The sequence below is a fragment of the Hyperolius riggenbachi genome, chromosome 1 (genome assembly GCF_040937935.1).
Source record: "Hyperolius riggenbachi isolate aHypRig1 chromosome 1, aHypRig1.pri, whole genome shotgun sequence".
NCBI lineage: Eukaryota > Metazoa > Chordata > Amphibia > Anura > Hyperoliidae > Hyperolius > Hyperolius riggenbachi.
In genome coordinates, this window is record NC_090646.1 from 419601611 (window position 1) to 419629125 (window position 27515).

A 27515-nucleotide genomic window follows, 5' to 3' on the forward strand; every position below is an offset into this window, starting at 1 on the left:
ATTCATGCTGTGCACCATCACATTATCATTATGAAGCTGCCTGGAGGAAAGAAAGACGCATCAGGCCAGGCAATTGTTATTAGCAAATAATATATGTGTAATTTTTTTATTTTAGGTGTATTATCTACCCCACTGCTCCTATGTGAAATCATATAAACATCTGGCATTTCATACAGTAGGTACATTTTGTTAACTGTTTTTTTTTATTTTATAAACCCCATCATTGCTTATCTGATTTGTATGAGATTGGATGACTTAGGCCTGGTGCACACCGAGCGGTTGTTGAAGCGATCCGCAAACCGCTGCCACCTTGGAAAACGCTTGGCTTATGTATTTCAAAGGGCTGGTGCACACTGGCGGTTTGCAGTTTTTAGCAAACCGCAAACGTGGGTCCTGCAGCACTTTTGCGGTTTGCAGAAGCGTTCCTGCCTCAATGTAAAGTATAGCAAAACCTCAAACCGCTCTGGAAAACGCTAGATCAGAGCATTTTTCCAGGCGTTTTTGTTACAGAAGCTGTTCAGTAACTTTTACTGTAACAATATTTGTAATCTGCTACACAAAAACACTCCCAAAAACGCTAGGCATGTTTAGAAAACGTCTCTAAATGTGCCTAGAATGGCTCTGAAATCTGCTCCAAAAACCTCTAGCGTTTTGAGGATCTGTTAGCGGTTTTGGTGTGCACTGGGCCTTAGGTAGTATACCAGTCACTGTCCACTACTTAAGACACTTCGCTGTCTGATATTTGAAATAAATGGTATTCAACAAACTCACATTTAACACTGACAGTCATAACTAACTGTTGAAATAGATAAAAACCTGTATTTACCTCTAGAAATGTGGACTTTAGACCTGACATATACTGATTATTTACAAATCACAGTTCATTGTACAGATGAACTGAAAATCTTTGCATCCAAATACAGCATATGACAGGCAAGTAAGGTAGATAATAGCAATACTTAAATGCAAAACAACTTATTTTGAGTGAACTTTTCAGCATATTCTATGCAAAATGGAGTTGAAAAGGGTAGAGGCTTTTCTACAGTTTTTACTGCTGTTTGTGGCTGTGTTGTGCAGATTCTCACACTTCCTGTCTTGTGCTTAGGCATGTAACTAGCACAGGTATTAAAAAAAAACACTTCTCATGATGGCCTCACAGGAATTGTGCAAGTATGGGAAGTGGGGATGTTAGGGGCACATTTTTAATCTTAGGTGATTAAAAAAAACTACATTTTTGCCTGCATGAACTTTAACAAACTCACTAAAATTAAAACACAAGATCAAGACAGTCATGACTGTAGCTGTATTGTTTTTTATTTGAAGAAAAAACTGTAAACAATTTGCGCTAACCACTGTACAGCAGACTCAGAGTTACCAACAGTTTCAAATTAACAAAAAAGTGTGTGTGTGTGCGCGTGCGTGTGTGTGCACGTGCGTGCATGCGTGTGTGTGCGTGCCAGGAGGTGGGAAGGGGGGCTATCCACTTACACTTGCTGTGTGTGTGTGTGTGTGTGTGTGCGTGCGAGCGTGCATGCATGCGTGCGTGTGCGTGCGTGCGTGCGTGCGTGCAATGTTTTTCCTTATTTGACCTATATCAAAATCAATGGCATCACTATTCCTTTTGGGTTTTAATTCAACCATAGAACTAGACAGTATGAAAATAAAATATACTGCATATCTTACCATACTTGTCTCGTAAATATGTTATTCTAATATTTGTTTTCTAGAGCATAGTTTTAACAAATTTGACATATTTTATACAGCTTTGTATTTTCCTGATTATGCCTTTTTTTAAGATATCTTTTTTTACTGTTTAGTAACAGTGCAGTGCCGTAGTACTGACCAAGTCAACGGCGAGATAAGTACATTACTGCTTCCAAATTGATCCTAAACACTGATGTGTAATAACCATTCCATCGGAAAGCTTTAATGCCATATTTGTATGCACACAATACCTATGCAGAAACACATTGCTGGACTGTTCTCGTACGGAACCTGGTTCTTACACGGCAATGATTATTCTCCTCTGTGGTAAGCATAGGTCAGCATGAAGCCTGTAGATAAGTGCCACAGGGCATCTTAGAAGGCAGCATCTGTCCACAACAGTCTGTGCTCACCAAAGAGGTGAACAGGGGTCACCACACAAGTGCCAACATGTATCAAGCAGTGCCTAGGAAGATGTATTCAGCAATGTTTTTAAGAATCAAAGAAAAGCCATTTACAGTGCTGAGGTTATTAAATCACTAGCGCATTATAAAGAGGATTCCTTTTAATTCTTCCAAGCATTTATCTAAACATTGCAGAGACAAATATTTCAATGTAAAACATTTTTATTGTCTTTCTTAACTCCTTATTTTGTCTGAAAACGCTTGGATAGAACACATATTTTTAGTGTAATTTTAAAATTCTTGTTCTTGCTTCTATAACAACCACATAACTGTGCCTAGAGATAAGGAGTGGCTTCTACTGCTAGGAAGGCAGGAACTGATCCACTGGGGGATTCACTAAGGGTGATCTATGAAAGTAAAAATGTGAAATACAATGAGTTTCCCTTACACTGCTTCAAACATGTTCAGGTCAAATTTTTCCTTTCTTTTTAAATATGAAATAGATGTTTGGATTAAGCAGATAACGATGTTGCTGTCCTCTTTTGCATATCTGCATTAGTAGATTTCCGTTAAGATAAACTTAGGATAGGATTAGGGACACCTACTTAAAAGAGAACTCTATAAAGTGTAATTGGATGAAGCACTCAATAGAAAATCATTTTACATTTTGTCCTTATCTATTATGCTTACACTTTAAATAACAAATGTTTCTCTTGAACTTTTTTATTGGTTTTATGTTACTCCTTTCTCCATTAAAGCTACAACCCCAATCTACTTGGGATCTGGAAGAATAACCTTCTGCACACTTTATTTAAATGCATAGTCAACCCACTGTCCATAAACATGAATTGGATCATAGGTAGCTACCGCCACTGTATAAATATGGCTGAGTCACAGTATAAAAGATTGTCAAGAAGTCAAAAGACAGATGAAATTCTGGCTTCTGGATAGGGATGATTGAAACATTAACTAAACATTGCTATTTTGTTTCCACTGGGAGGGATTGGTGGTGCTAGCAAATCACTAACACATCTGATGGTCAACTGTATCAGCTGCTGGAAGCTTTGAATTGCTAATCCTAACTTCTGCCTCTTGGGTTTGAGGAGAGATCTTCTGTATGGCCTTGAACTGAGTATCCACTTCTGTAAAGATGCAGGCAAAGAACTTACAACTGAAAAATGTAATATTGCATTGTTCTGATAACTTAAGTATCTTTTGTGAATGGTTAATATAGGTGAATGCCCACCACTGATCTTAAATAAATATCAGAAATTCCTTCTTTCTTTGCTGGTGATGTAAGTTCTTCCACATTACACAAACTCACAGGCTGCAAGGATGAAATTATAGTTGGCCAGTAATGTTGTATTACAGTCTTGTGTCACATTCCACAATATCGACATCTACGTCTGTTTCTCCAAATTCAAACCCTAGGTTGACTCTCCCAGGTGAGAAGTTGTTCCTTTTCAAGTCTGTAGATAAAACAGATAAAACATTTTAGAAAAAAATTGTGTAATCATGAGAAATCTGATAAAGAATGAGAAGGTGTGTACGCAGCAGATTTAGATTGTTAGCAAAGCAATTATAGTTTTTACGTATTTCAGTATAATACCACAGTGCATGGAAGCCTGGGAATTCCATTACTGTACCATAAACTGATGCAAACAATACAAAAATAAACACTGATGCCGGGATCACATGACGCAATTTCCTGATCGACGGGAATCCGGCAATTATTTTCAACATGCCTGATCTGTTTTTGATTGAGAAAGGGATCGATTTTGTGAAGTTATTTTTCAGAAAATCAATTCCTTTATTGATCGGGAGCAGTTTGGACAGGTACACACTTACCATCTGATCACCTGTCAATCGGCCGCGAAATTGCATTGTGTGTTTCCAGCATTTCCACTAGGAGCTGTGGCTGTTTACGATTCAGCCTCTGCTCCCATTCATGGCTATAGGGATTAAGCTGTGTGCTGCAGAAATCTTCAGCATGCCATCCAGATTCACTGTACAATGCAATCTAGACAGCCAGTCACTTGTTGTGTTTCCCGCCCCACTCGTCTGCAGGGAAATGCTGCAGATTCAGGCCGGATTCGGGCGTGGTGGAAATAGGTTCTTATAGTTCTTTTTTGTTGTGTTACCTGGAGCATAGATACAGCACTGAGAAAGGATTAGGAAAGGACTCTGATTTACTAAGCTAAAAGTGAGCAATTTTGCAGGAGTTGCAATGCTCTGAATCAGCAACGCATGCAACTGTCCACTGGAATGAATAGGTAAAGAGTGCTTGCACATGAATGTTTCCCTATCCATCACAAGGACTCACACGGCCTAGAAGGCAGAACCTTGGCATCATTTATCAAATAAATTATGGGACACAAAATGCCCAGCAATCTCTACTATTTATGTTGCAGTTGCCTGCGTTTCACCTGTGCTTTGATGGACATAGATGATCGGTGATATCTCTGCAAACATCTAACTGATGGCCACTCTGACTATACTGTATATACCTAGTGAGAAGTGATTCTACCAAAACATCATTATTTATTGAGTAGGAGGAAATGAAATGTATATGAATTCTTGCCTGTGTAGCGAGCTAGGTGTAATCTACACATTTCAGGATCACTTTTTAATTTATTTTCAATAAAATTGTGATAGACCTTTCAATTGCTTTACCAATGAATTGTTATCTCACACAAGATTTGTATGAAACAATGAATTGCTAATAATTTATAATGCTAAAAGAATCCAATACGTGATTATGCTGCTTCATGCAGGTGACATACAACTATATCAGCAAATTGGAAGTTTGCTCAATACTGTATATGCAATAGTGGGGTGTACCAGGAGAGCTTAGTGTCCTGGACAGCTTTTTACCTTCCTTTTTGTTGTTTGCACCCACTTGATTGCAAATCTCTATTGCAATTGCTTAGTATTTTGCTAACTTTTGTAAATCAATTTTTAGAGTGATTTATCGGCGCTTTCAGGAGCAATTGTTTTCTTCTTTTCTAGTACTTGTCTTTGCAGATCTATGGCAAATAGTGATTTTTTTTTTTTTGCTCAAACACATCTCAAATAAAATAATCTCGACTAAAATGGTCCACACACAAAAAAAATCTCCCCATTAAGGCCTTAAAAATAAAAATTAAACTGAACCATAACATCAAATTTCATACCACATCAACCTGGAGCAAATGTTACATAATTAGATATACAACCCAGCAAGTTATGAGTTGGAAATCATAGCTAGATTTGTACAGGTATGAACAACAACAAAACAATTAGTAGTGCTTCCCTCCCATAAGACCCAAAGCGCATAAGGTTGTCTCAGATCGGTACAAAGTTGCGGTTTATGATGCATATTAATATCGAAATTCTGAGTAAAAAAAATAGGAATGGTGGTTTACTGAGCTGTAAGGTCATTTAGCCAAATTGTGGAAGGTTCCCTAATGTATTGTTTGGAACAACTTAAGGGTGATGAGAGCATTAACTGTGCGCATTTAGGGCAATTGGAAAGTTATTTTGTTCCAAGCCTGAAGACATTATTGGTAAAAAAGTAAATCTAAAAAATGAAGATACCCTCTTTAATTAATAGCAATCTCAAAATGTAAAATAGATGCAGAAACTCCTTTATAAGTGTCTATGCATGAACACAATAATGATGCACAAAGCATCTGCAAAAGCACCTAAATGATTCATTAGTTTACAGAACGTACTCATGAAAGAAGCAAGCTGATTAACCTCAACCTACTCAACTCTATTTAAAGCAACACATATTTTACAAATGATCCCACGAGGGCCACATTTCCATGCTGTATGAAACTCTGAACTGGTTTCATTGTTGTTTAAAATAGATATACCAGTAATTAGAACATCATCAACCAAGGCTTTGTATGCTGCACTTTCATCTTGACCAGAGCAGCAGATTTCTTAGAATCAAATATTACATCCAGTGAGCCAGCTACTCTAAGAATACATTACCCTGATTACATGGTTATTACATAAATACATTTTCTCAGCTGGAATAGAGTTCATATCACCACAGTAAAGTAAACATGTTATGACAACAAAAAGGGAACAATCACTACTCTTTTCAGAAGTTTCTAACTGTCTTTCCCACTCAGTAAAGCCATAGGTTAAGCCTAAAAGCCAGAAGAATGTTAGGCTCATTACACCTCTTGCTAGCAAACCATAGCTTTCTAGTTAGCTTAATTTAACAGTACTACATGAATACAGCTTTCAAAAATGCCCAGCACTACTTTTTGCTGAAAGTTATAAAATCACAGGGATTCTGGCATTAAAATTGTGGGTTTTTTATATAATACAAGTGATATCCACATCTGAAGGATACAATAATATGTGTGTGTATAGTTTGGTTTGAGAAGAAACTGAACTGGTACTTTAGAACATTACAGTCACCTATTCAACTAACTACATTATTTACCTACTCAGCCCCTTGATATCAATACTCAGTTGGACTCCTAATCAATTTCTTTGCAGTAGTCCACATTGGGTATCATTCATAAAAGTGTTGTCAGCAATGAGAATCAGCGCGGGAAAGTACCGCTGTTGGTATTTTAGACTTCTGTGTGATCATTCATGAAAAAGTGTACAGGTGCGATAGCACTGCGGTATTTTCCCGAACTAGGCTGTAGGTAGGCAGGCGCTAGGCTTGCGGAGACACAGGAAGTGGCCAAGTTGATACATTTCTCCGTGTTCCGCTCTTACTGCAGCTGCCTGGGAGGTCTGTCTCCATTAACTTAGCATGGTTATCGCCACATCCGAGGGAGCGGTATTTCCCGTCCTCATACCGCATGCGGAAATGCTTTATGAATGATACCCAAAGTGACCTTCTCTCACCCCCTTAAACCTTAGAATGCCAGCTACACACCAGTGTCAGCTACGTTTGAATTGTGTTAATTTAATGTCTTCCCCAACTCTACATGTACCAAAGTTCACATTATTCAGTAGGGATTGTCATTGAGATGCAAATACATTTGAGGTAATTGAGAATAATGCAAATTATCTTGATACAAAATTATGCTAATTATTATGAAAAACTAAAATCAAATTGGACTAATCAGATCTTGCAGTGAAAGTATTTGTTTGGTCCATGTTCAAGCTGCATAGATTTGCAGTAATAGTTGCATAATCAAACAAAGAATTATTTGCATATTCTACTAACAAATTAACTCAAGTCCCTTTTTATTTTTCTGCACTGCAGGTTATAAAAAACTAGAGCTGTTATCTACGCAAATGAGCTTGTCAAACAGCTTGTCAAGTATAGCTGGATAAGTAAATAAGACCTCATGAGTAAATAGAAGGAAATTTGGGGGTGGCACTAGCTACTTAAAGGACTTACGAGGCCAAGAATTTAGAAAAAAAATAAAAAAAGTTAGCTACCTGCATCAGCTTGTCAGGCACGGAGGACGCCGTCCGCGCCCTCCGTGCCGTTCTGCCGGATCCCCGCCACTCAATAGCCCCCCGAACGGTCCCCGACCACGCGGCCCGGGTCGGGCTCTCCAGCCTGTACAAAGATGGCGGCCGGAACTGGCCGCGCAGTACGCATAGCCGCGAGTGAGGCTGCGCAGCTCTAAGGCCAACCCCCCGATCCACGCTACTGTTATGTGGATCAGGGGGTTGGCCTTAGAGCTGCGCAGCCGCACTCGCGGCTATGCGTACTGCTCAGCCGCGGCCAGCTCTGGCCGCCATCTTTGTACAGGCTGGAGAGCCCGACCCGGGTCGCGCGGTTGGGGACCGTTCGGGGGGCTATTGAGCGGCGGGGACCCGGCGGAACAGCACGGAGGGCGCGGACGGCGTCCTCCGTGCCTGACAAGCTGACGCAGGTAGCTAACTTTTTTTTATTTTTTTTCTAAAATCTTGGCCTCGTAAGTCCTTTAAAGTAAATGTAAAGGCACTAGAAACCAAAAAGTCAAACACTTACCTATGGACAAGGAAGGCTCTGGATCCTATAGAGCCTTCCTTGTCCTGTCTTGTTCCCCTCGTTCCAATGCCCTCACCCCAGTTTAAATTTGCTGCCTCTGGAGGCTTTGGAAGCACTCAAGTCCAGAGTACCTCCAAAGACGGGTGGCTCCATACTGCACACCCGCGAACACGTGTGCTTCTGAAGCCTCCCAAGAGCTCACGGATGTGTATTTGATCAATTGGTCAAATACACATAGCATGGGTGACAATGCTGGAACGAGGGGAGCATGAGAAGACAGGGAAGGCTCTATAGGATCCCCAGCCTTCCCTGTCCATAGGTAGGTATCTGCCTTTTTTTATAGCTCACCTAACATTTATTTTAATACATTAATGTGATGCTTATATGAGAGCTCAGAGTCAAATATTACTCTCCGGGCAGCGAGCTTGATGGGTTAGTATTATTGTGGTGTCATGTACATTTATAACATGTATTGCCCTGGAAGAACAAAGAGGTGGTAGAAATGATAAGTTCTCTTTTTACTCATGTTGTTTGAGGAATCTTGACAAGCCACGAAAGACAAGGACAAGATAAAGTAGGATTTCAAAAACATTGCTTAACCACTTCGGGACCGGCCGCCTAACCCCCCTTAAGGACCAGGGCATTTTGCGGTGGAGGGGGGTGCGCGCGTTTGGGGGGGTCAGGCGGCCGGATCCCCTCTGTGGCTGGCTGGGCAGTGCCCCCCCCATGGTGGCAAGTGTCCCCCCTGTAGCTGGCAGCCATCACTTACCTTCCAGGCTCCAGGGGGCAGTAGCCCCCTTCTTCTCCGGCCGACATCTCCGTTCCAAATGATGCTCAGGTCGGGTCGCGGCTTGATGATGTCATCAAGCCGGGACCCGGCGCTGACGTCAGACGGAGCAGAGATGCCGGCCAGAGCAGAGGGGGGCGCTGATCGTCGCTGGAAGGGCAGGGAGGTGAGTGGATCCTCTTCTTTTCCCCCCCCCACCGTCAAAGTGATCACTATGATCTGACGGCGATCGTAGTGATCACGTGATCAGCAGCCATACGCAATGGCTGCTGATCACTAGGGGAGAAGCCAGCTGTCACATTACAGCTTAATCCCCCCCCCCCCCCGGGTGCGCACGATCACGTCGGGAGCGGTTCTTTAGCGCGGACGTTGAATCAACGTCCAGGCAGATGGTACCACCACCTGCCGGACGTTGATTCAACCTGCGGCGGTCCCCAATAGGTTAAATAAACAGAGATGGTTAAAAACAAACAAATAATTTTGAAATTTATTTAGATTTCATGAAAATTATATGCAACTTGAAACTCTATATCAAAAGGATGTTTTTTTGATTGGTCCTATTTCAAGCTGCATACAATTTATAGTATATAACATTTGAATGTAAGTCTACGTGACCTGCATCTCATTGTCAATCTCTGATGATCAATTTACTTCAAATAATACTGGTAGTTAATGACAGAATGGATTTCATATTACTTTAATTGCTTTTGAAAAAGCATTAGACTAAGTAAGTAGAAAATAAAAAAGTTACATAAGGAATATAGTATGCCAGTAGGGATCATACATCTAATTCAGAAAATGTTCAAAGCTTTGCATGTGAAGCTTTACATGAAGAAAAGCTCAGTAACCCATTCACTGTAAATTCAGAATTTCAACTGGGCTGCACTGTCTCACCAACTTTATTTCTGCTGCTGATCAGGTTATGAACAAAATGGCAAGTAAAAGAGGATTGCAATAGGGCTGGACTAGTGGCTCATAGATTTGCACTTGACATTGTTTTGCTTGCACAGTGTTTCGGACAGATATAAGAAAAGTTGCTAAATTAGAAGAAAAAAGCATCTGCCAGGGTCTTAAAGATTAACGACAGAAAGACAATAAATACATAAATGTAAATATAGATACTGTGAATACATATCCCTAACGGGAAAGGTCCCTTGGCACACTGAAGGTTAAAAATTAACTTTTCTTCAGTTCAATGCAGCGCAATATACATATGACATGACAGTGCTGTACATTCATGTCTTCAAGTATAATGACACACAATATATATCATATGTGAGCGAGGAGCTCGCAGGTGTTGTGTAAGCAAACCTGTTACCCTTCCTTTGTTGCAGGTGTCCACACAGGCCCAAAGCTGCCAGCATAACTGCCCCTGTCAGAATTCTGACAGGGGCTGTTATGCTGGCAGTTTTTTGATTTATGGTGGGGGTTTTTGTTATTTTTTACTAGATATCACTGTATATATGTATATTTTCTCCTGATGAAGCTCATTTTCTTTTACGGGTGAAACATGTTGATTTGTGTGCGGTGTAGAGGGTGATGCACCCATCTCACCTAACTGCCTGAAGTGTATGTGAGCATTTCTGGTGTCCCAGACAGGCTAGGTGTATTTACCCCTTTTGATAGGGAGTGGATAGTCTTGTATCCTCCCAGTGTGATATAGATTGGGCCTGTGTGGACACCTGCAACCAAGGAAGGGTAGCAGGTCTACTTACACAACACCTGCGTGCCTCTCGCTCACATATAATATATATTCATGAACACGTGAATGTACAGTACTGTCATGTTATATGTGTATTGCACTGCTATTTATATTTTAATTGAACTGAATAAAAGTTAATTATTGACCCTCAGTGCGCCAAGGGGCGTTTTCCTGCTAGGGATACGTATTCCTACCATATTTTCAAGAGTACTTTCATTCGTAATTGAAATACCTTGAAAAGGTCAGGAAGAAGATACAGAGTGTGAACTCCTTCACTTACTTGAGATGTAAGATAACCAAGACAGAAGGAGTTGAAAAAAATGTTCATGGTAGAATAACGAAAGCACTGTGAGTTATGCTATTTGCGTGACCTGTGGTACTTGGGAACCACAGGTGTTGCTATGGTAACATGTGTTACTACCCGAACTACAGCGATGGATGAGTGACAACTGGCTGAGACTAAATTCAGATAAAACTGAAGTCCTTATGATCGGAGGGCAGCGCATGACAACAAAACAACTTCACCTGCAGTCTTCACCACTGGGAATAGGAGGCACAGATCTACACAGCTCTGATCATGTGCGTAGCCTGGGAGTTCTAATTGATGGGTATTTAAACTTCAGAACTCACATCTCTGCTGTGGTGAAATCATCCCATTTCCACCTGAAGAACATCGCAAAAATCAAGCACCTCATTCCCCAGAAGATTTGCCAACCTTAGTCCATGCTTTCATTACATCCCGACTGGACTATTGTAATGCTCTCTACACCGGCCTTCCATAGAAAGGACATGTACCGCCTACAGCTGATAGAAAATACTGCTGCCAGATTGTTAACCAACCAACCCCGTCACTGCCACATAACACCAGAACTGCACTCCCTTCACTGGCTACCTATAAAATGGAGGATCCTATTCAAGATTGGCCTACTGACATTTAAATCACTACATAATCTGGGCCCTGGAAACATGAAAGAAATGTTGCAGCTGTGTAGCAGTCCCCGCAATCTCAGATCCACAGGTTCTAATGATCTAGTCATACCCAGAGTCCACCTGGAAACTTTTGGCCCCAGAGCCTTCTGTCATGCTGCTCCTACATTATGGAACTCTCTACCAAAGCAGATCAGGACAGCTCCATCTCTGGACATGTTTAAATTCAGACTGAAAACCCACCTGTTCAGTTTGGCATTTGCAGAAGTATAATTTTTGTTGTGTTAATACTTCATCATACAACCAATTTCTGAATCTGAGAAAACCTAAGTGCTTTGAGTCCTATGGGAGAAAAGCGCTATAGAAATGTTATTGTTACTAACAAGCATTACCATAGCAACACACACTACTCGAGTACTGCGTGTTGCGCTAAAAGCGTAACTTGCAGCACAATGTTGCCAGTAGTATTTATTTAAGTATTTATATAGCGCCGCCAAATTATGCAGTGCTGTACAGAGTATATTGTCGTCACTAACAATCCCTCAGAGGGGCTCTCCATCTAGTCCCTACCATAGTCATATGTCTATGTATGTATCGTGTAGTGCATGTATCACAGTCTAGGGCCAATTTAGGGGGAAGCCAATTAACTTACCTGTATGTTTTTGGGATGTGGGAGGAAACCAATGTGCCCAGAGGAAACCCACGCAGACACAGGGAGAACATATAAACTCTTTGCAGATGTTGACCTGGCTGAGATTCGAACCGGGGACCCAACACTGCAAGGCGAGAGCGCTAACCACTACGCCACCGTGCTACAGTAGTAAAGGTAATATTGATGTGTGCTGTGTGCACACAGCAATATTACTGCACTTTTATGCATGAACCCCGATATCCCTACTGAGCAACCTCTGGAGATGTTTTAGTAGATCAGGTCCTGTGAGTGGAAACCCCTCTATAAATGCTAACTGCTACATTTCCATTTCCATTTAAGTGCAGGAGAAAGCTTAGCTGGGTGTTTCTCTCCAGCACTTGGAAAGTGGCTTGCAATGCAGTTCTACCATCTGCTGTTTGTTGGGCAGATGGAACACTCATTAAATTGCTTTCTAAATGCTTAGGCAACAGCCTATCAAATGGCAAGATAAGCTATGGGTGTTTGATAAGCAGTTACCGCAAACATCATTGAGTACCCAGTCTAAAACTTACAGATTCAGTTTTGTACTTCCATAAATAGCTTGCACAATAGACCAGTTACCTAAACATATGTTTTTTTTTCCTACTCATTTTTAAGATGCACTCGTTTAGGCATACAATAAAACTAAATGGAACTATTGAATTTCACACAGTTGAATCTCAGACTGTATATAATTACTGTAAACAGAAATCTCATTTAGTTTGCACTAAGTGTACGCATTAATCACAGCTAACGAGAGAAAACTATTTCCTAATGACGAAATCTCTTCTCCAGCGAAAGGATGTATTTGTTTTCAAGGAAAGGCAGAATTGTTGCTTTTATCAGACTGTACAAGGCATGAGCAGCTCGTAATGAACGCTGCCCCTAGAACCATCTCTTCAGAGGATCATAACACAAAAGATAAAGCATAACAAAAACTAGATTTCTTAGACCCACTTCAAACAGTCTGCAATTACAAGAATGAAAACATACAGCAAACGCCCTTGAGGTTAACAAGCATCTCTGATGAAAAGGTGGGACTGCATGACTCTGGCTCGCAAAGATAAACGGAATATAGCATCCGAATGATCTTAGTAAAACTCCTGAGAGAAGCAGGGACTTAAAATAACAGACGGGGATAAGAGTTTAATAGTGGGATTGTTAACGCTGTGCGAGCCCTTCTGACACGGTAGGGGTCAGTTTAATATAATTTTGCGTTGCTTGGTTGGTTATGGCAGCACCGGTACTAGGCCTCTTCTTAGAAATGATTGACAGGCCAAGGACGGAGAGGTAGGCACACAGCAGCTGTACTTAATAGACTCAGCAGCAATGAAAGACTGTCTCATCATGTGCCTCATTTCATGTAAAAGTGTCAATGTTGTTTAATCTCCTCTCTGAGCGGCTCTTAAGTAAATCCCTTCCTAAACTCCTCACAGAATATTTTTATAATCTTGAAAGCAGAATGTCAGCACTGCACTGAAAATTAAGCAGAAGTTAAATATTTCAACAACATAATGAACGGGTTGGAAAAAGAAAAACGTTAATAAAAAAAAGTCAAACCATTCTGATATGTACCGGGAAGTTTGAGCTTCCTGCAGCAGGAATTGCAGCAGTGTTTGGAGACAAAGTTTGTGAGCGCATCTTCCCCTAAATTGGCTGGTCCAAACACCATGCCTCTTGACCTGTAGACAGAAATGTGAAGTGTTAGAAGAGTCAGCAAATCCCTTAGCAAGAAAGAGTGAAGTTTGTGTTCCTTCACTTCGGGCACTATATATAAGCTCTGAATCTGACAGGAAAGCTGAAAATCCCAGTTATGGTTAATGGGAGATTTTCTACAGGAGCTGAATGTATAAAAGTTACCAACAGTACCGCTTGACGGGCAGCCTGTAAAATATGCTGCTTGGCTTAAAGCGGACCTGAACTCAGAACTTCCTCTCTGTTCTAAAAGATAAGCAACAGCATAATGACCTTTAAAGAAAAACATTGCTTTGCTACAACTGATACAAATCCTGCAATAAATCTGCAGTGTGTCTACATCCTCCTTTCATGGAACCAGACATAGGGTTTACATCCTGTGTTTACCAGTTAGCTGCTATGCTGAGGCAGCCAACTGACACAGCTGAGAGATTAAATTACACTTGTGATTAGTCACAGGGAAGATTAGACAGGCTAAACTCAGAATACAAACAGGGTGGATTTCTCTCAGTTTTCCTTCTGTCCTGTGCAAGGGTTCAGGTCCCCTTTAAAGTGTAACTCTGAGAAAACTGTTGACTTGAATCACATTCATGTGCATAATGTAACCAAGATGTGATATCAGTCAGTCTTGTAATTCACACAACTCTGTAAGATTGCACAATGAGGATTATTCAGTATTACAGGTTCTTGTGTCACTGACCTTACATATGATATCACTTATATCAGTCATGTCTGTCCCTAGATCAGATTTGATAACAGATTCAGAGAACAGATGATGAGATTCAGATCAAAGATATAAACCTTTTGTCCAAGTTTTTTTTTTCAATGTTTTCATTATTTACCATTAAAATCATTTGACAGCCCTCAGCAAAGAAACAAGCACTTGAAATATGTTGTCCCAAATTAACTTAAAGAGAAACTCCAACCAAAAATTTAACTTTATCCCAATCAGTAGCTGATACCCCCTTTTACATGAGAAATCTATTCCTTTTCACAAACAGACCATCAGGGGGCGCTGTATGACAGATATTGTGGTGAAACCCCTCCCAAAAGAAACTCTGAGGACCATGGTACTCCTGGCAGTTTCCTGTCTGTGAACCTTGTTGCATTGTGGGAAATAGCTTGTGTTTACAGCTGTTTCCAACTGCCAAAAAAACATGCAGCAGCTACATCACCTGCCAACAGTAAAAATGTCACCATGTAATAAATGTCAGAATGTAAATCAGGGATTTAAAATATTTTACAGTGCGCAAACACTGACTAAATCATTTATACCTAATTATTGTAAAAATGAAGCACTCTTATTACATTATTTTCACTGGAGTTCCTCTTTGAGGTTGATAGTATGCTTTGTTAAATAGGGACTGTAGTGAAAATAACCTAATTAATAAAATTGTATTGTAGTGACTGTAGTGAAAATAACCTAATTAATAAAATTGTACAATATGTATTTATTAATTATTTAGTAAGTGTTTGGCCATTGCAAAATCTTTCCTTACCCTGTTTTACATTCTAAAATTTACCACAGGTGGCGACATCTCCTGTCAGGTGATCTCTGTGGAATATTTGGTTCTGAGAGTTCCAAAGCCAATGAAAATAATGTCTGTTCTCCCAAAATGATTTAGTAGGAGAATTATGCATAGCTAAACAGCCTAGGTTAAACTTCAAGGGAAAGGTGAGGCTGCATACCATTATACAGCAATAAATAGATATAGGAAGCGTTTCTAATGTTGAAACCAGGAAAATTACCATAAAAGTGGGTATCCTGAATAATTTACTCCATTCTACTATAAATACTACAGTGCCTCTTTAACTACTACACATTAACTTGAAGGAACTGGAGAGCCACCTGTTTTAATTTGTGCTACTAGACTAGGAGCCAGCAACAGACCACCACATAGACTTCTGCAAAATCATACACTGATTGCTGTCTCATGCACATATAAATTTTTATTACTGCCTTAGCTGCTTGATACTGAATCACCACACATTAAAATCACATACATTTAAAATCACTACCTGGCCAGGAGCGCTCTCAATTCATGTGTGGGACCAGACCCATGTATATATGTTGCGTCATCGCCCGGCCTAAGCCTATGCATAAAACGCTTAACACCACATGGGTCAATACGGTCCTCAGCCCACCACCGCTACACCCTGCACACTGTGCGCCGCTGATTCAAACACACTCGCTGCACGGGATATATATCCTCAAAAGGATGGCTCAATACGGAAGTCCGCCTCGGAGGGATTTGACTTGGTATACATATAGAGATCCACCTCGTGGAACACACTGGGGCCTGCTATCCATCTAATCTTGGCTGAACAAGTAGCGTCACAGAAAAGCTTGCGGTACTTGCGCGTTTAGAAGGCGGACTCCAGTCCGCTTGGCTTCCAGACTACAGTGCACTGAGTCACTTGTTCACGTAGATGTCTCCAATGTCACTCTCCTCAGAGGCTGATTATCTCCTGGTTCCTGGCTTATGTCTCTTGCTTGATACAGCTGGGGATCCCGGCGGTGTGGAGTATCGCTCAGCGTGCCGGCATTTGCACGTGGAAGGCCAGCGCGAGCACTCCTGCGGTAGCCACGCCTACCGACGCGTTTCGCCCCGCCCACGGGGCTTTTTCAAGGTAGCGGATAGCGGAAGGTCTAAGCCTCTCTCCTCTTATATTCATTGACTCAAAGCTCCACCTCCAGCTTCTCTTCTCCATGGCAACAAGTGCCTCCATTGATTCACATTTCCTGATAGCGGGGGTGGTAGCTAGCAACAAGGAGAGATATGCTATATCCATGCTCATTCATTATACTCCAATGTCTTTTTTTTGGGGATAGCTTCAGTGGCAATGATGTATAGCAATGATACTCTGATCATTATTTATATATTGATTTTCCAAATTTTTGACATTTCCGCATCAGCACAAAGAAGTGGATCATCACTGCTACAGGAAGTATGCCAGATTTAAATCAGTGTTCAAGCCTCTAGGTGTTAATGTTCCTAGACGATAAATCCAGGTTTGTTCAATCTTGCACAGATCCTTTTCGATATCGCCGCCTCTAAAGGGAATACGTTGTTTAATTATACCCTTAAATGTCAGGCCATCAGGTCTGCCATCATGGTAATCCTTAAAATGTTTCCCAAGGGGGCTGTCTAGGTCTTGATTGCGGATGTTTCCAATATGGTCACCAATAAGCTTGCTTAACCGATTTTTTGTTTTACCTATATATAGGAGATTGCAGGGGCATCTGATAATATAAATTGTAACTCAACCCGGGTCATTTATGCTATCACGTATGTCGAACGACATCGTAGCGTCATAATTGGTAAAGGTTTTTGTCCTCTCCACATACCTGCAATTAACACATGACCCACAGGGGAACATCCCCTCTCTCTCAGGATATCTATCCAACCATGTCGCAGGCTGTGAGGATTGGAACTCTGACCTCACCAAGCGATCTTTTAGATTTTTTGCTTTCCGTGCCGTCATGAAAGGTCTTTCACCCACACGGTTTTTTATTTCATTGTCTAGCATGAGGACATGCCAATGTTTTTGGAAGGATTTCTGTAGATCAAACCAATGAGGCCCAAAGTCTGACACAAACCTTATTACCTCATCCCTTGAACCAGGGATTTTTTTCTTTTTTATCTTTGCCTTAATCAGAGATTCCCTCTCCTTTTCTGCCAAGGCGCCAATTGCCTCTTCAATGATTGGTTCAGGGTATCCCCGCTCTAAGAATCGAGACCTAAGATCATCAGATTCTCTATTGTAATCTTCGCCCAATGAACAATTACGTTTAATTCGTGTGAACTGTCCCTTAGGTATAGCTCTTTTTTGTGAAGGGAGATGAAAACTAGAAAAGTGCAGCAAGGTATTTCCTGCAGTCGGTTTGCGATAAGTGCACGTTGTGAGCACCCCATCTTGTTTTTTAATCATCAAATCGAGGAAAGACAGGGACTCCTTATCATACTGGTAGGTCAGGTGTATATTCCTAGCATTACACTGCAATCTGTCCACAAACTCAGCTAGCTCAGATTCAGTACCTCGCCAGACCAGGAGCACGTCGTCTATGAACCTCAACCAGAGCACCACATGGCTCCGGAAGAGGTCCAGGGGGTACACGTCCTGCCGCTCCCAGAGCCCCAGATGTAAGCAGGCATAAGCTGGGGCACAGGACGCCCCCATCGACGTGCCCCTGATCTGGCGATAGAACCGACCATCAAAAGCGAAACAGTTTAGGCTCAACACCAAGTCTAGGGCATCACAAATAAATTGATTATGTTGGACTGACTCTGGGAAATGTTCTTTGAGAAAGAAGGCCGTGGCTGCAATTCCCACCTCGTTTGGAATAGAGGTGTAGAGAGATTCTACGTCAATACTTGCGATATAATCATTCTCGTGCACCTTAATCGAGCTTAATGCCCGCAGGGCATCACCAGTGTCCCTCACATATGATGGCAGCATTTCAACCATATTCTTAAGTTTGAGGTCTAGGTACTTCCCCAACCCTTCAAGAGGTCCCTCATTTCCAGAAACGATGGGGCGGCCGGGGGGGCGTGTGGAATTTGTATGTACCTTGGGTATCATATAAAACACCGGTATGCGGTAAGTATTCACCCAACAAAAATCATATTCATTTTTTGACACAACGCCCCGATCACGGCCATCATCCATTAATTGGTTTACCCTTAGCTTAATGGCCAGAAAAGGATCAGACCTCAACTTCAAATATGTATTCTCATCGCCCAGTAGCCTCAGGCACTCCTCAACATAGTACTCTGTAGTTAATAGAACAACATTTCCGCCCTTGTCACTGGGTTTGATTGTTACCTCAGGTACATTTCTCAAATATTCAAGAGCCTGCTCCTCCCCCTTAGTGAGATTTTTCTCACGACTGTTGGGGACCCAATGTAATTTGTGGAAATCTCTACAAACTAATTCCTTAAATGTGGATAAGCGATGTGATAGTTGTGGCATCAATTTAGACTTGATTTTAACATTGACTGGTAAAGGATTGAGGATCTCACCCCAGTCGAGGGTCTCAGAAGCCAATGGGCCTGCTTCATCAAATAAGCTTTCAAGGGCCATGAGTGCCTCTCTGTCGCCTATACTATCCAAGAGAGGGGGAACTTCTTCGGGAGTCTGTATTTCATTACCAGTGCCACCATATGTGAGGGAGAGCTGTACGCGTCTCAAAAAGAAACAAAGATCTTTATATACCTAAAAAGGGTCACTTTTTGTTGCTGGGGCAAAGGAGAGTCCACGTGACAGGAGAGAGTACACATCCGGGCTAAAGTCAAGAGAGGTGAGATTCATAACGTTATTTGACTCTATTTGTTTTGTTTCCTGACTGGTTGCACTCTCCTTTCTGTCGCCTCCTTCTTTTGTTTCCCTACCTCCTTCTGGGAGTCCTGCCTCAGAATCCCCTTCACCTTTCCCCTTGGGCTCCCTTCCTCTTCTCCCTGTACCGCGTCTTCCTCGTTTTCTATATCTGTGTCCTGATCTAAAAAAACCACCGTTGTTTTTCCTACAATATCAGCACCTTGGGAGCCAACGGACCCTGCACTTGGATCCCTTGGACGTCGTCTACTCATGGACCGATTTCTAGGTCTTCCTCGATCACACTTAAAAAAATTCCCCCTGATTCCAACTTGTTACGTCTTCCTGAAATTTGGTCTGTTTTTCTCTCTTAATCTTTTTCTGGCTTTTTTCTACCTCTATTTTTAACTGACTGTTTAGTTTCTCAAATTCTTTACATTCACTGAACGGTTCTAGTTTAAGTCTACTTGTTTCAATCTCTGCTTTTAGGTCTTCATTCTGTAGGCTCTCTTCTTCAACTATCATTTTCATTATAATTAATCCTCTCTCTATACATCCTTCTTTCCACACTGTCATGAATCTCTCCGTTCTCAAATGATCAGCCGGGATGATGCGCTCCCTGATGCCCCATGGAACCACCCGTGCCCTTATATAGGATTTCAAAGTGGCTATGTTCCACCTCCTCCGTAGTGATTTTAAAGTTAATCGCTTATGTTCCCTAAACAGGGGACCTAAATCTTTGTTTTTATCAGTACTAGTTCGGACCACTTCCTGTTTACTGTCAGGAATCTCTGCCTGGAAGGCTGAATCAATATCGACCTCAATATCCAGGAGATAATCATCCTCTGAGGAGAGCGACATTGGAGACATCTACGTGAACAAGTGACTCAGTGCACTGTAGTCTGGAAGCCAAGCGGACTGGAGTCCGCCTTCTAAACGCGCAAGTACCGCAAGCTTTTCTGTGACGCTACTTGTTCAGCCAAGATTAGATGGATAGCAGGCCCCAGTGTGTTCCACGAGGTGGATCTCTATATGTATACCAAGTCAAATCCCTCCGAGGCGGACTTCCGTATTGAGCCATCCTTTTGAGGATATATATCCCGTGCAGCGAGTGTGTTGTTTGAATCAGCGGCGCACAGTGTGCAGGGTGTAGCGGTGGTGGGCTGAGGACCATATTGACCCATGTGGTGTTAAGCGTTTTATGCATAGGCTTAGGCCGGGCGATGACGCAACATATATACATGGGTCTGGTCCCACACATGAATTGAGAGCGCTCCTGGCCAGGTAGTGATTTTAAATGTATGTGATTTTAATGTGAGGTGATTCAGTATCAAGCAGCTAAGGCAGTAATAAAAATTTATATGTGCATGAGACAGCAATCAGTGTATGATTTTGCAGATGCCTCTTTAACTACTTTGTCACTTGCTAAGTAGTGAGGTGGTATTTAGATACGATTGGCAAACATCTATAAGAAATCTTTGGAAAAGGTTCAGTTGTTTGGTAGGCAGAATGATCCTATACTAATCCATGGGATCCATTCACATTGCTACATTAGAACTGATCCGTTTGGCCCATTTGGCTAAATGTGCCGCAAGTTTGGGTCTGCAGCGATTTATACTGATCAACGCGTTCGTCTCATTGACCGTGAGCTAATGGAATGGAGGGTCACAGATGGAAAACTGATACCTTTTAACGCAAGTCTGAAGCCTTAATACAAAATAGATAGTCACCTAAGGAGAGGGAAGGCTCTGGGTTCCATAGAAACTTCCTGTCATAGTGTCCTTGTCTTCCTGCAGGCTCCTCCATTTGACTCCCCCACTGCAGGAGACTTCAGAAGCACTAGGGTTACCGAAGACCGGTGCCTCTGTACTGTGCATGTGGCAGTGCACCAGAGAGGGCCGTCGCATGTGTGCAGAAGCCCGAGTGCTTCCGAAGGCTCCGGAAGTCACCCCAACCCAGAAGTAAGCAGTCTACAACCCATGGATCGTAGACTGCCAACAAGGAAGCGGGGGAACATTTCACTTCAGACTTCCTTTAACCTTCTTGGCGGCACCCTCCGGGGTAAGCCGCCGGAGGGTGCCGCTCAGGCCCTGCTGGGCCGATTTGTTTAATTTTTTTTTTGCTGGACGCAGCTAGCACTTTGCTAGCTGCGCCAGCACCCCGATCGCCGCCGCGCGCCCGATCGCCGCTATGCGGTGCGGCGCGCGCCCCCCCCCCCCCAGACCCCGTGCGCTGCCTGGCCAATCAGTGCCAGGCAGCGCCGAGGGGTGGCCCGGGACTCCCAATGACGACCCGACGTCAGTGACGTCGGTGACGTCATCCCGCCCGTCGCCATGGCGACGGGGGAAGCCCTCCAGGAAATCCCGTTCTTTGAACGGGATTTCCTGATCGGAGATCGCCGAAGGCGATCGAAGAGGGCGGGGGGATGCCGCTGAGCAGCGGCTATCATGTAGCGAGCCCTGGGCTCGCTACATGATATAGAAAAAAAAAATTTAAAAAAAACTGCCGCGCTGCCTCCTGGCGTATTTTTTTATACCGCCAGGAGGGTTAAAGCGGTATAGTCATCATAAACATCAAATTTCAACAGCAACTGGTCTGAGTGTATTAAGTGATAAAGATGCTAATTCTGCATTTAAAAAACTTGCAAAACTTTTTTTGCTGTTATGTTTTGGAATTATCACATACTTTAGGAGCACTGGCCCTAGTGCCAAACAGTGCCAAAAAGTTGAATGCTGGGAGTTCTTTTGAATGCTGGGAGTTCTTTGTATCTATAATATATTCCTCCTCTTCCATTTATTTCCCTGCCTAGCTGATCACTTGTGTTTACAAGCAAGGCTGAGGTGACTCAGTGATTGGATGTGTAAATAAAAAAGACTCTGGGAGGAGGGCAGCTAATGAATACACAATGAGCAAGAGAAAGGAGGGGGGAAAACAAGAGACAGGGAGGATATGATGTCAGCATTAGCTTGGAAAGATGTGTGGATTTTCCACTTTTCCTTTGTAAAATTCACAGGAATCATTACGTGGATAGCACAATACATCTGTTATGTAAGTAGAAGTAGTATTTATCTACTTATATATGTGATTTTTATTTCTAGGTTTTAGCATGGGTGTCGCTTGTTCTTTAAAAACTGATTACATGGACCAATTTTTCATCAGTGCAAGTGTGAATCGGGTCTTAGAGGGATTGTTAATTCTGTGCAAGCTTCACACTGAGTACCAAGGGGGGGTGGGTGATCAATACTGGCTGCTCTGATTACCAAGATGATGCTGCACTTGAGGACCACAAGGTGTTAATGGCTGCAATACTAAAAGTGACACTGAAGCGAAAAAAAATGATGCTATAATGAATTGTATGTGTAGTACGGATAACAGGACATTAGTTGCGAAGAAAATATTCTCATATTTTTATTTTCAGTAATATAGTTTTTTCTATAACATTGCATCATTCTCTAATATTTGCAATTTACACACTACACTCAGCATTCTAAATGATTTCAAAGGAGCTTTACTCTGCAGAAAAAAAAATACAGTGACAGACAGTTGAGATAACAGAGCTCCCTGCGACTTTGAAAGTTGGGGAGCTCAGATAAGCATAGATAACAACTGGAGTTTCTTAACTCTTCCTGTACTGGAAACACTATTAGACTCATATCTCTGCTGCTAAAGTTTCTTAGCTGTACTGCACATACAAATCATTATATCATAAGTTTATTTTCACTTCAGATTCCCTTTAATGTAGTGTAGCCCTTAACCCCTCCTGGTTAGCAAGTGAAGTCATTAAGCCCTCCTGGTCCCCAAGTACAGTCAATGACACTCACGGTCCCCATTTGCAACCATTAACTTTCCTTCCTGGGCTGACTTATATTTGAGTCTAAAAAAATGGCACATTATATTTACAGTATATGACATAGAAACAAAATGTCCTGATTCACAAAGGAAACATTTTTACTCTTCTTTTCATGCTTGTTCAGTAAGGTGCTTATCACTGGCAATCCCACAAAGGTTACTTAGTAGCAGAAGGGCACGTGGGGAAACGTTCTCAGGAAGATCTAGCCCTGGAATCATGGCTGGCAAAATATCAAGCAACTAGTGGACTTGGCAAAAAAAGATACACGACTATTGATAGCAGACTTTTCTGCATCATGCAAGCAGGGAAAAGGAAAGGGAGGATGTGGGGGAATACTTTCCAATACTGCTAAAAGGTAAATGGCCAGGGCAACAGAACCAAAGTACACTTGGAGTTGAGCTTGCTCATTGCATACACAGGAGCTGCAGGAGAGACTAGACACCCCTGAAACGGTGTATTGTTTTAGCCATTAAAGGGGAACTGAAGAGAGAGGTGTATGGAGGCTGTCATGTTTATTTCCTTTTAAGCAATACCAGTTGCCTGGCAGCCCTGCTGATCCTCTGCCTCTAATACTATTAGCCATAGCCCCTGAATAAGCATACAGAAGATCAGGTGTTTCAGTGGTTTAGACTTTAAAGTCAGATCTGACAAGACTAGCTGCATGCTTGTTTCTGGTTTTATTCAGATCCTACTGCAGAGAAATAGACCAGCAGGGCTGCCAGGCAACTGGTATTGATTAAAAAGGAAATAAACATGACAGCCTCTATATACCTCTCTCTTCAGTTCCCCTTTAAAGCACATCTAAATATTCTGTGGAACACATTAACGCATATTGTTCTCCTTCCTTCTTATAAAAATGTCTAGTGGGGAAGAGAGAAGTGAAGTTATACTCATTCCTGACCTTTGATGCTGACAGGTTTTAGGGCAATAATGCCTGGAAATTCTCAGATTAAGTAGGAAACGGCAATTCCCCACTGAGGCTTGGATCACAATTCATCAGATTTCTGCCATTCTCGGTGACAGTGGATGTGCTGTCACTGTCCTTGGCACAGAACCCTGGTTACCAAAGACTGTTGTGTCCCATGCATTGGATGCTTGAATTACACGTCTGGTGTCTGGAATTATAGTGTACTGTACAACGGTGTGTTCCACTCACCACAATGGAGACAGCAGATCTGTTCACAATGGACATGTATGAAGCATAATCTAGAAGCCCGCTAACAAGGGCTTGATGATGGAGCTCGGCTGCACTGTGCAGGCACAGACAGCTTGTGCTTGTGCAGAAACACAGAGCCAAAGGGGCTTGGCTTTTTCCACCAAGCCCAAGAGGCGGCTCTGTATTACTGTACAGGTGTAAGCTGTTCTATGCCTGCACAGTGCGGCAGCACTCATTCATGTACGGGAGCATGGCCGCAAACTGCATGGGGTCCAACCACTAAATCAGGAAGGTGGAGGAGCACAAGAGAACAGGTATCTATATTTCTCGTCCTAGAAATGCACAGGTTTGCTTCCACAGCATCTGTACGCATGTCAGTCAATCAGCTGCTCTTGGATGCAGTAATTTTCTGTGTAGTGTAAATCAGGCCTAAAAGGATTACTGCAACAGTGAACACCCTTCTATCACTACTATAGAAGGGTACATTGGAAGTACAGGTCTCCAGGAAACAGATAAAAGCCTGAGTGTTGTTCAGCTTCCTAAGTATACTAAAAATCTGTTCATCCAGATATACTGATGCCTATAAGGTATCATAGATGAAGTTCAGTTCAAGCATGGGCATAGTCGTTTAATAAGGGTATTTCTTCTGCACCAATGCATTCGTCTTAAGATGCAAAACATCCATGTTCTACATGGGCAGACTGCTCAAAATTCATTTCTCCGCCCATTAGTACACAGATCAGTGAACCTATTTAAGTGCCTGTGATCAATGACCACTGGCAACAATGAGATGCCATCGTCATTGACAACCAAAAAGTAAAATCATTCACACATTACTTCCTGTTAGCGTACTAACACTATGCACAGGAAGATTAAGTGGGGGGACATGTAGTGGCCAAATAGTAAAAATACACCATACACACATTAAATTACACACTTATACATAAATATCCATTATACTCAAATTAACCCCTCATCTCCCCCACTCCCCCATAGTTACATCCCAAGATATATATATATAAAATGACATTTTAAAAAAACATAAATAGTTACCATAGGGACTCAACTTTTTTAAGGGCTTGAGGGACGCAAAACTAAAAAAATACACCTTTATTTCCAATTAAAATATTGTACTAGGGATATAAATTAAACATTGTAATAACTGGGACAAATAGGCAGCTTTTATCTACAGTAGCATGTATTTTTTAAAAACTATAATGGCCGAAAAATGAGAATTAATTTTTTAGATTTTTTTCTCATTATTCCCATTAAAATGTATTCAGAATAAAATAAACCTTTGCAAAATGTATCACCCAAAGAAAGCCTAATTAGTGGCAAAAAACCCCAAGATATAGATCATTTCATTGTGCTAAGTAGTGATAAAGTAATAGGCGAATGAATGGGAGGAGCGCTGAAAGGTGAAACTCGCTCTGGATAAAGGGAAAACCCCCTAAGTGGTGAACTGATTAAACAGCCAAGAAACAGAGTCGCACTTAGCAGAATCACATGCGTTTTCCCCATAGCACATAGTGGAAAATGCATGAGATTCTGCCAAGTGGGACCCTGGCCTGAGAGACAGCTTGAGATATGATTTTACTGCAGGTAATTTAGTTCTGCTTTGTTTTATAGCTTAAAAGACAGAGTGTGGTTTCTAAACTGCAAATATGACAGAATGATGCAATGTTATAAAAAAAAAAATCTATATATCTGTAAATAAAAATATGACTCTTCTTTGCCGCTAATGTTCTATTCATTATCTGTACTACACATACAATTCGTAATATACTTTTTTCCGCTTCAGGTTTGCTTTAAAATAACAATAACGCAATGTTATGAAATGTCTCAGTGCAGCCCAGTTGTGCTGTTTGGCTATGGTGATTGAATTTCTAAGCTTTATTAGTGCTACAAAGATTGAAGACACATTGACGCAATAACTGATACATACACTTCTGAACAATGCTGCAAGCTTATGAATGTGCTATTCTTTAGGCAGGATCTGGCACATGAAATGAAATTCTTCTTCTGCTGTCATTCATGTAATGTGCATTGTCTTTAGCTAGAAAGCGCAGACTCTCTGGGAATGTTGTGATTTCACGCAACACAAGTGGAAACTATTTAATTAGTACAGTAACAAAGTGGTATACACAACAACAGCTCATCTCCAGCTCAGAGGGGTCCCGGGGTGCAATCTCATCTCTCCCTCAGATACCAGATGAGAGTTCCCACGAGGCACTGCAATTCCGTTCACTGAGCACAACTTGCTTCTGCTCACAAATAAAACGACACTCATGAAATCAAACAATCTCCGATATAGCAGAATGTGTCTGCTACAGTGCTGGAAAAGAAAAATAACAGCAGTAATTTCACGGCTGCTGTACTAATTTGTGTGTGTGGCTGTGTTATTCTCCCATTCTATAATGTGCAAATATAGATGTTCTGGCTGATTACCCTTTCAATTGTTCCAATTACTCAAACTGGAAAACGCCTTTAAATATATTGGGCTTGTTTAACAATGGATTAAGACGTGCAGTCTCTGATGTGAAAGGCTGCAATCTGCAGAGAAAACCCAGCATGATGAGGACAGATGGACAGACAATCTCCTGAACGCTACATCGGCTTTTGTATTTTCAGAGGAGCAGCTTGTAAATAAGATTTAACTTACTGCTTGTCTTCCGGTTTAATAACAGATGGATCTGTAAGATTTTCCCCAACACCTGTAAGGAAAACCAAGGAAAATATACTCAGTTCATAAAAGTAAAAATCACTCGCTAGTCAGTGATCAATGCAGACCTGTCAATGAATGAAATGTACTGTGAGGCAGTGAAGGGCTCTCACTAGATGAGTACGATGAATATATAGAAGTCTATTTTTAAACCAATGATAAATACTAGCTTATATATTCATCCCTCGGCTGCTAAAAAAAAGTATTTGCAGCGCCACACTCTTTAGTTAAGACGGCTCAGCGCTGTGTGTTTTCACCACTGAAGTGACAGCCTAGCTCCATGCAGTCCAGATGTCAGCAAAAGCAGACAATCACTATTTAACTCACCCCTAAGCCTTAAACTCCCCAACCTTGGCAGTTTAAACTATTCCCACCTCCAAGCCTAACACTACCTTCCTTCCTCTGTCTCTAAATGCTATTCTCCTCCACTAAACCTTACACAACTCCCCGGTGCTTAATAATATTCTGCTCCCTCAGCCTAACTCCCCCCTCTCTGGCCATTGTATTCTCATCCCTATATCTAAAATATAATCTCTGCTCTCCCTGTTGGGTGGTGAAGTCAGTGAGAAGCAGTTTATGCTTATTTATGAACAGATACTGTCACTATCAAACAGTGCCTTTAAAACATAATATAGTGAAAA

At 41.7% G+C, this 27515-nt stretch overlaps 1 protein-coding gene across 1 annotated transcript in view; it reads right to left on the reverse strand.

The window, feature by feature from the left end:
• Positions 1 to 1269: 1269 nt before the first annotated feature.
• The window catches only part of TRPM6 (transient receptor potential cation channel subfamily M member 6), a 194711-nt gene continuing 168465 nt past the window's right edge, over positions 1270 to 27515 (reverse strand). Inside the window, exons 35-37 of the mRNA XM_068242291.1 lie at positions 26815 to 26866; positions 13711 to 13817; positions 1270 to 3577 (exon numbers count right to left, since the gene is read on the reverse strand). Coding sequence (XP_068098392.1) covers positions 3474 to 3577; positions 13711 to 13817; positions 26815 to 26866 — 263 coding nt within the window. The 3' untranslated portion in view covers positions 1270 to 3473. The remainder of the gene's footprint in view (positions 3578 to 13710; positions 13818 to 26814; positions 26867 to 27515) is intronic.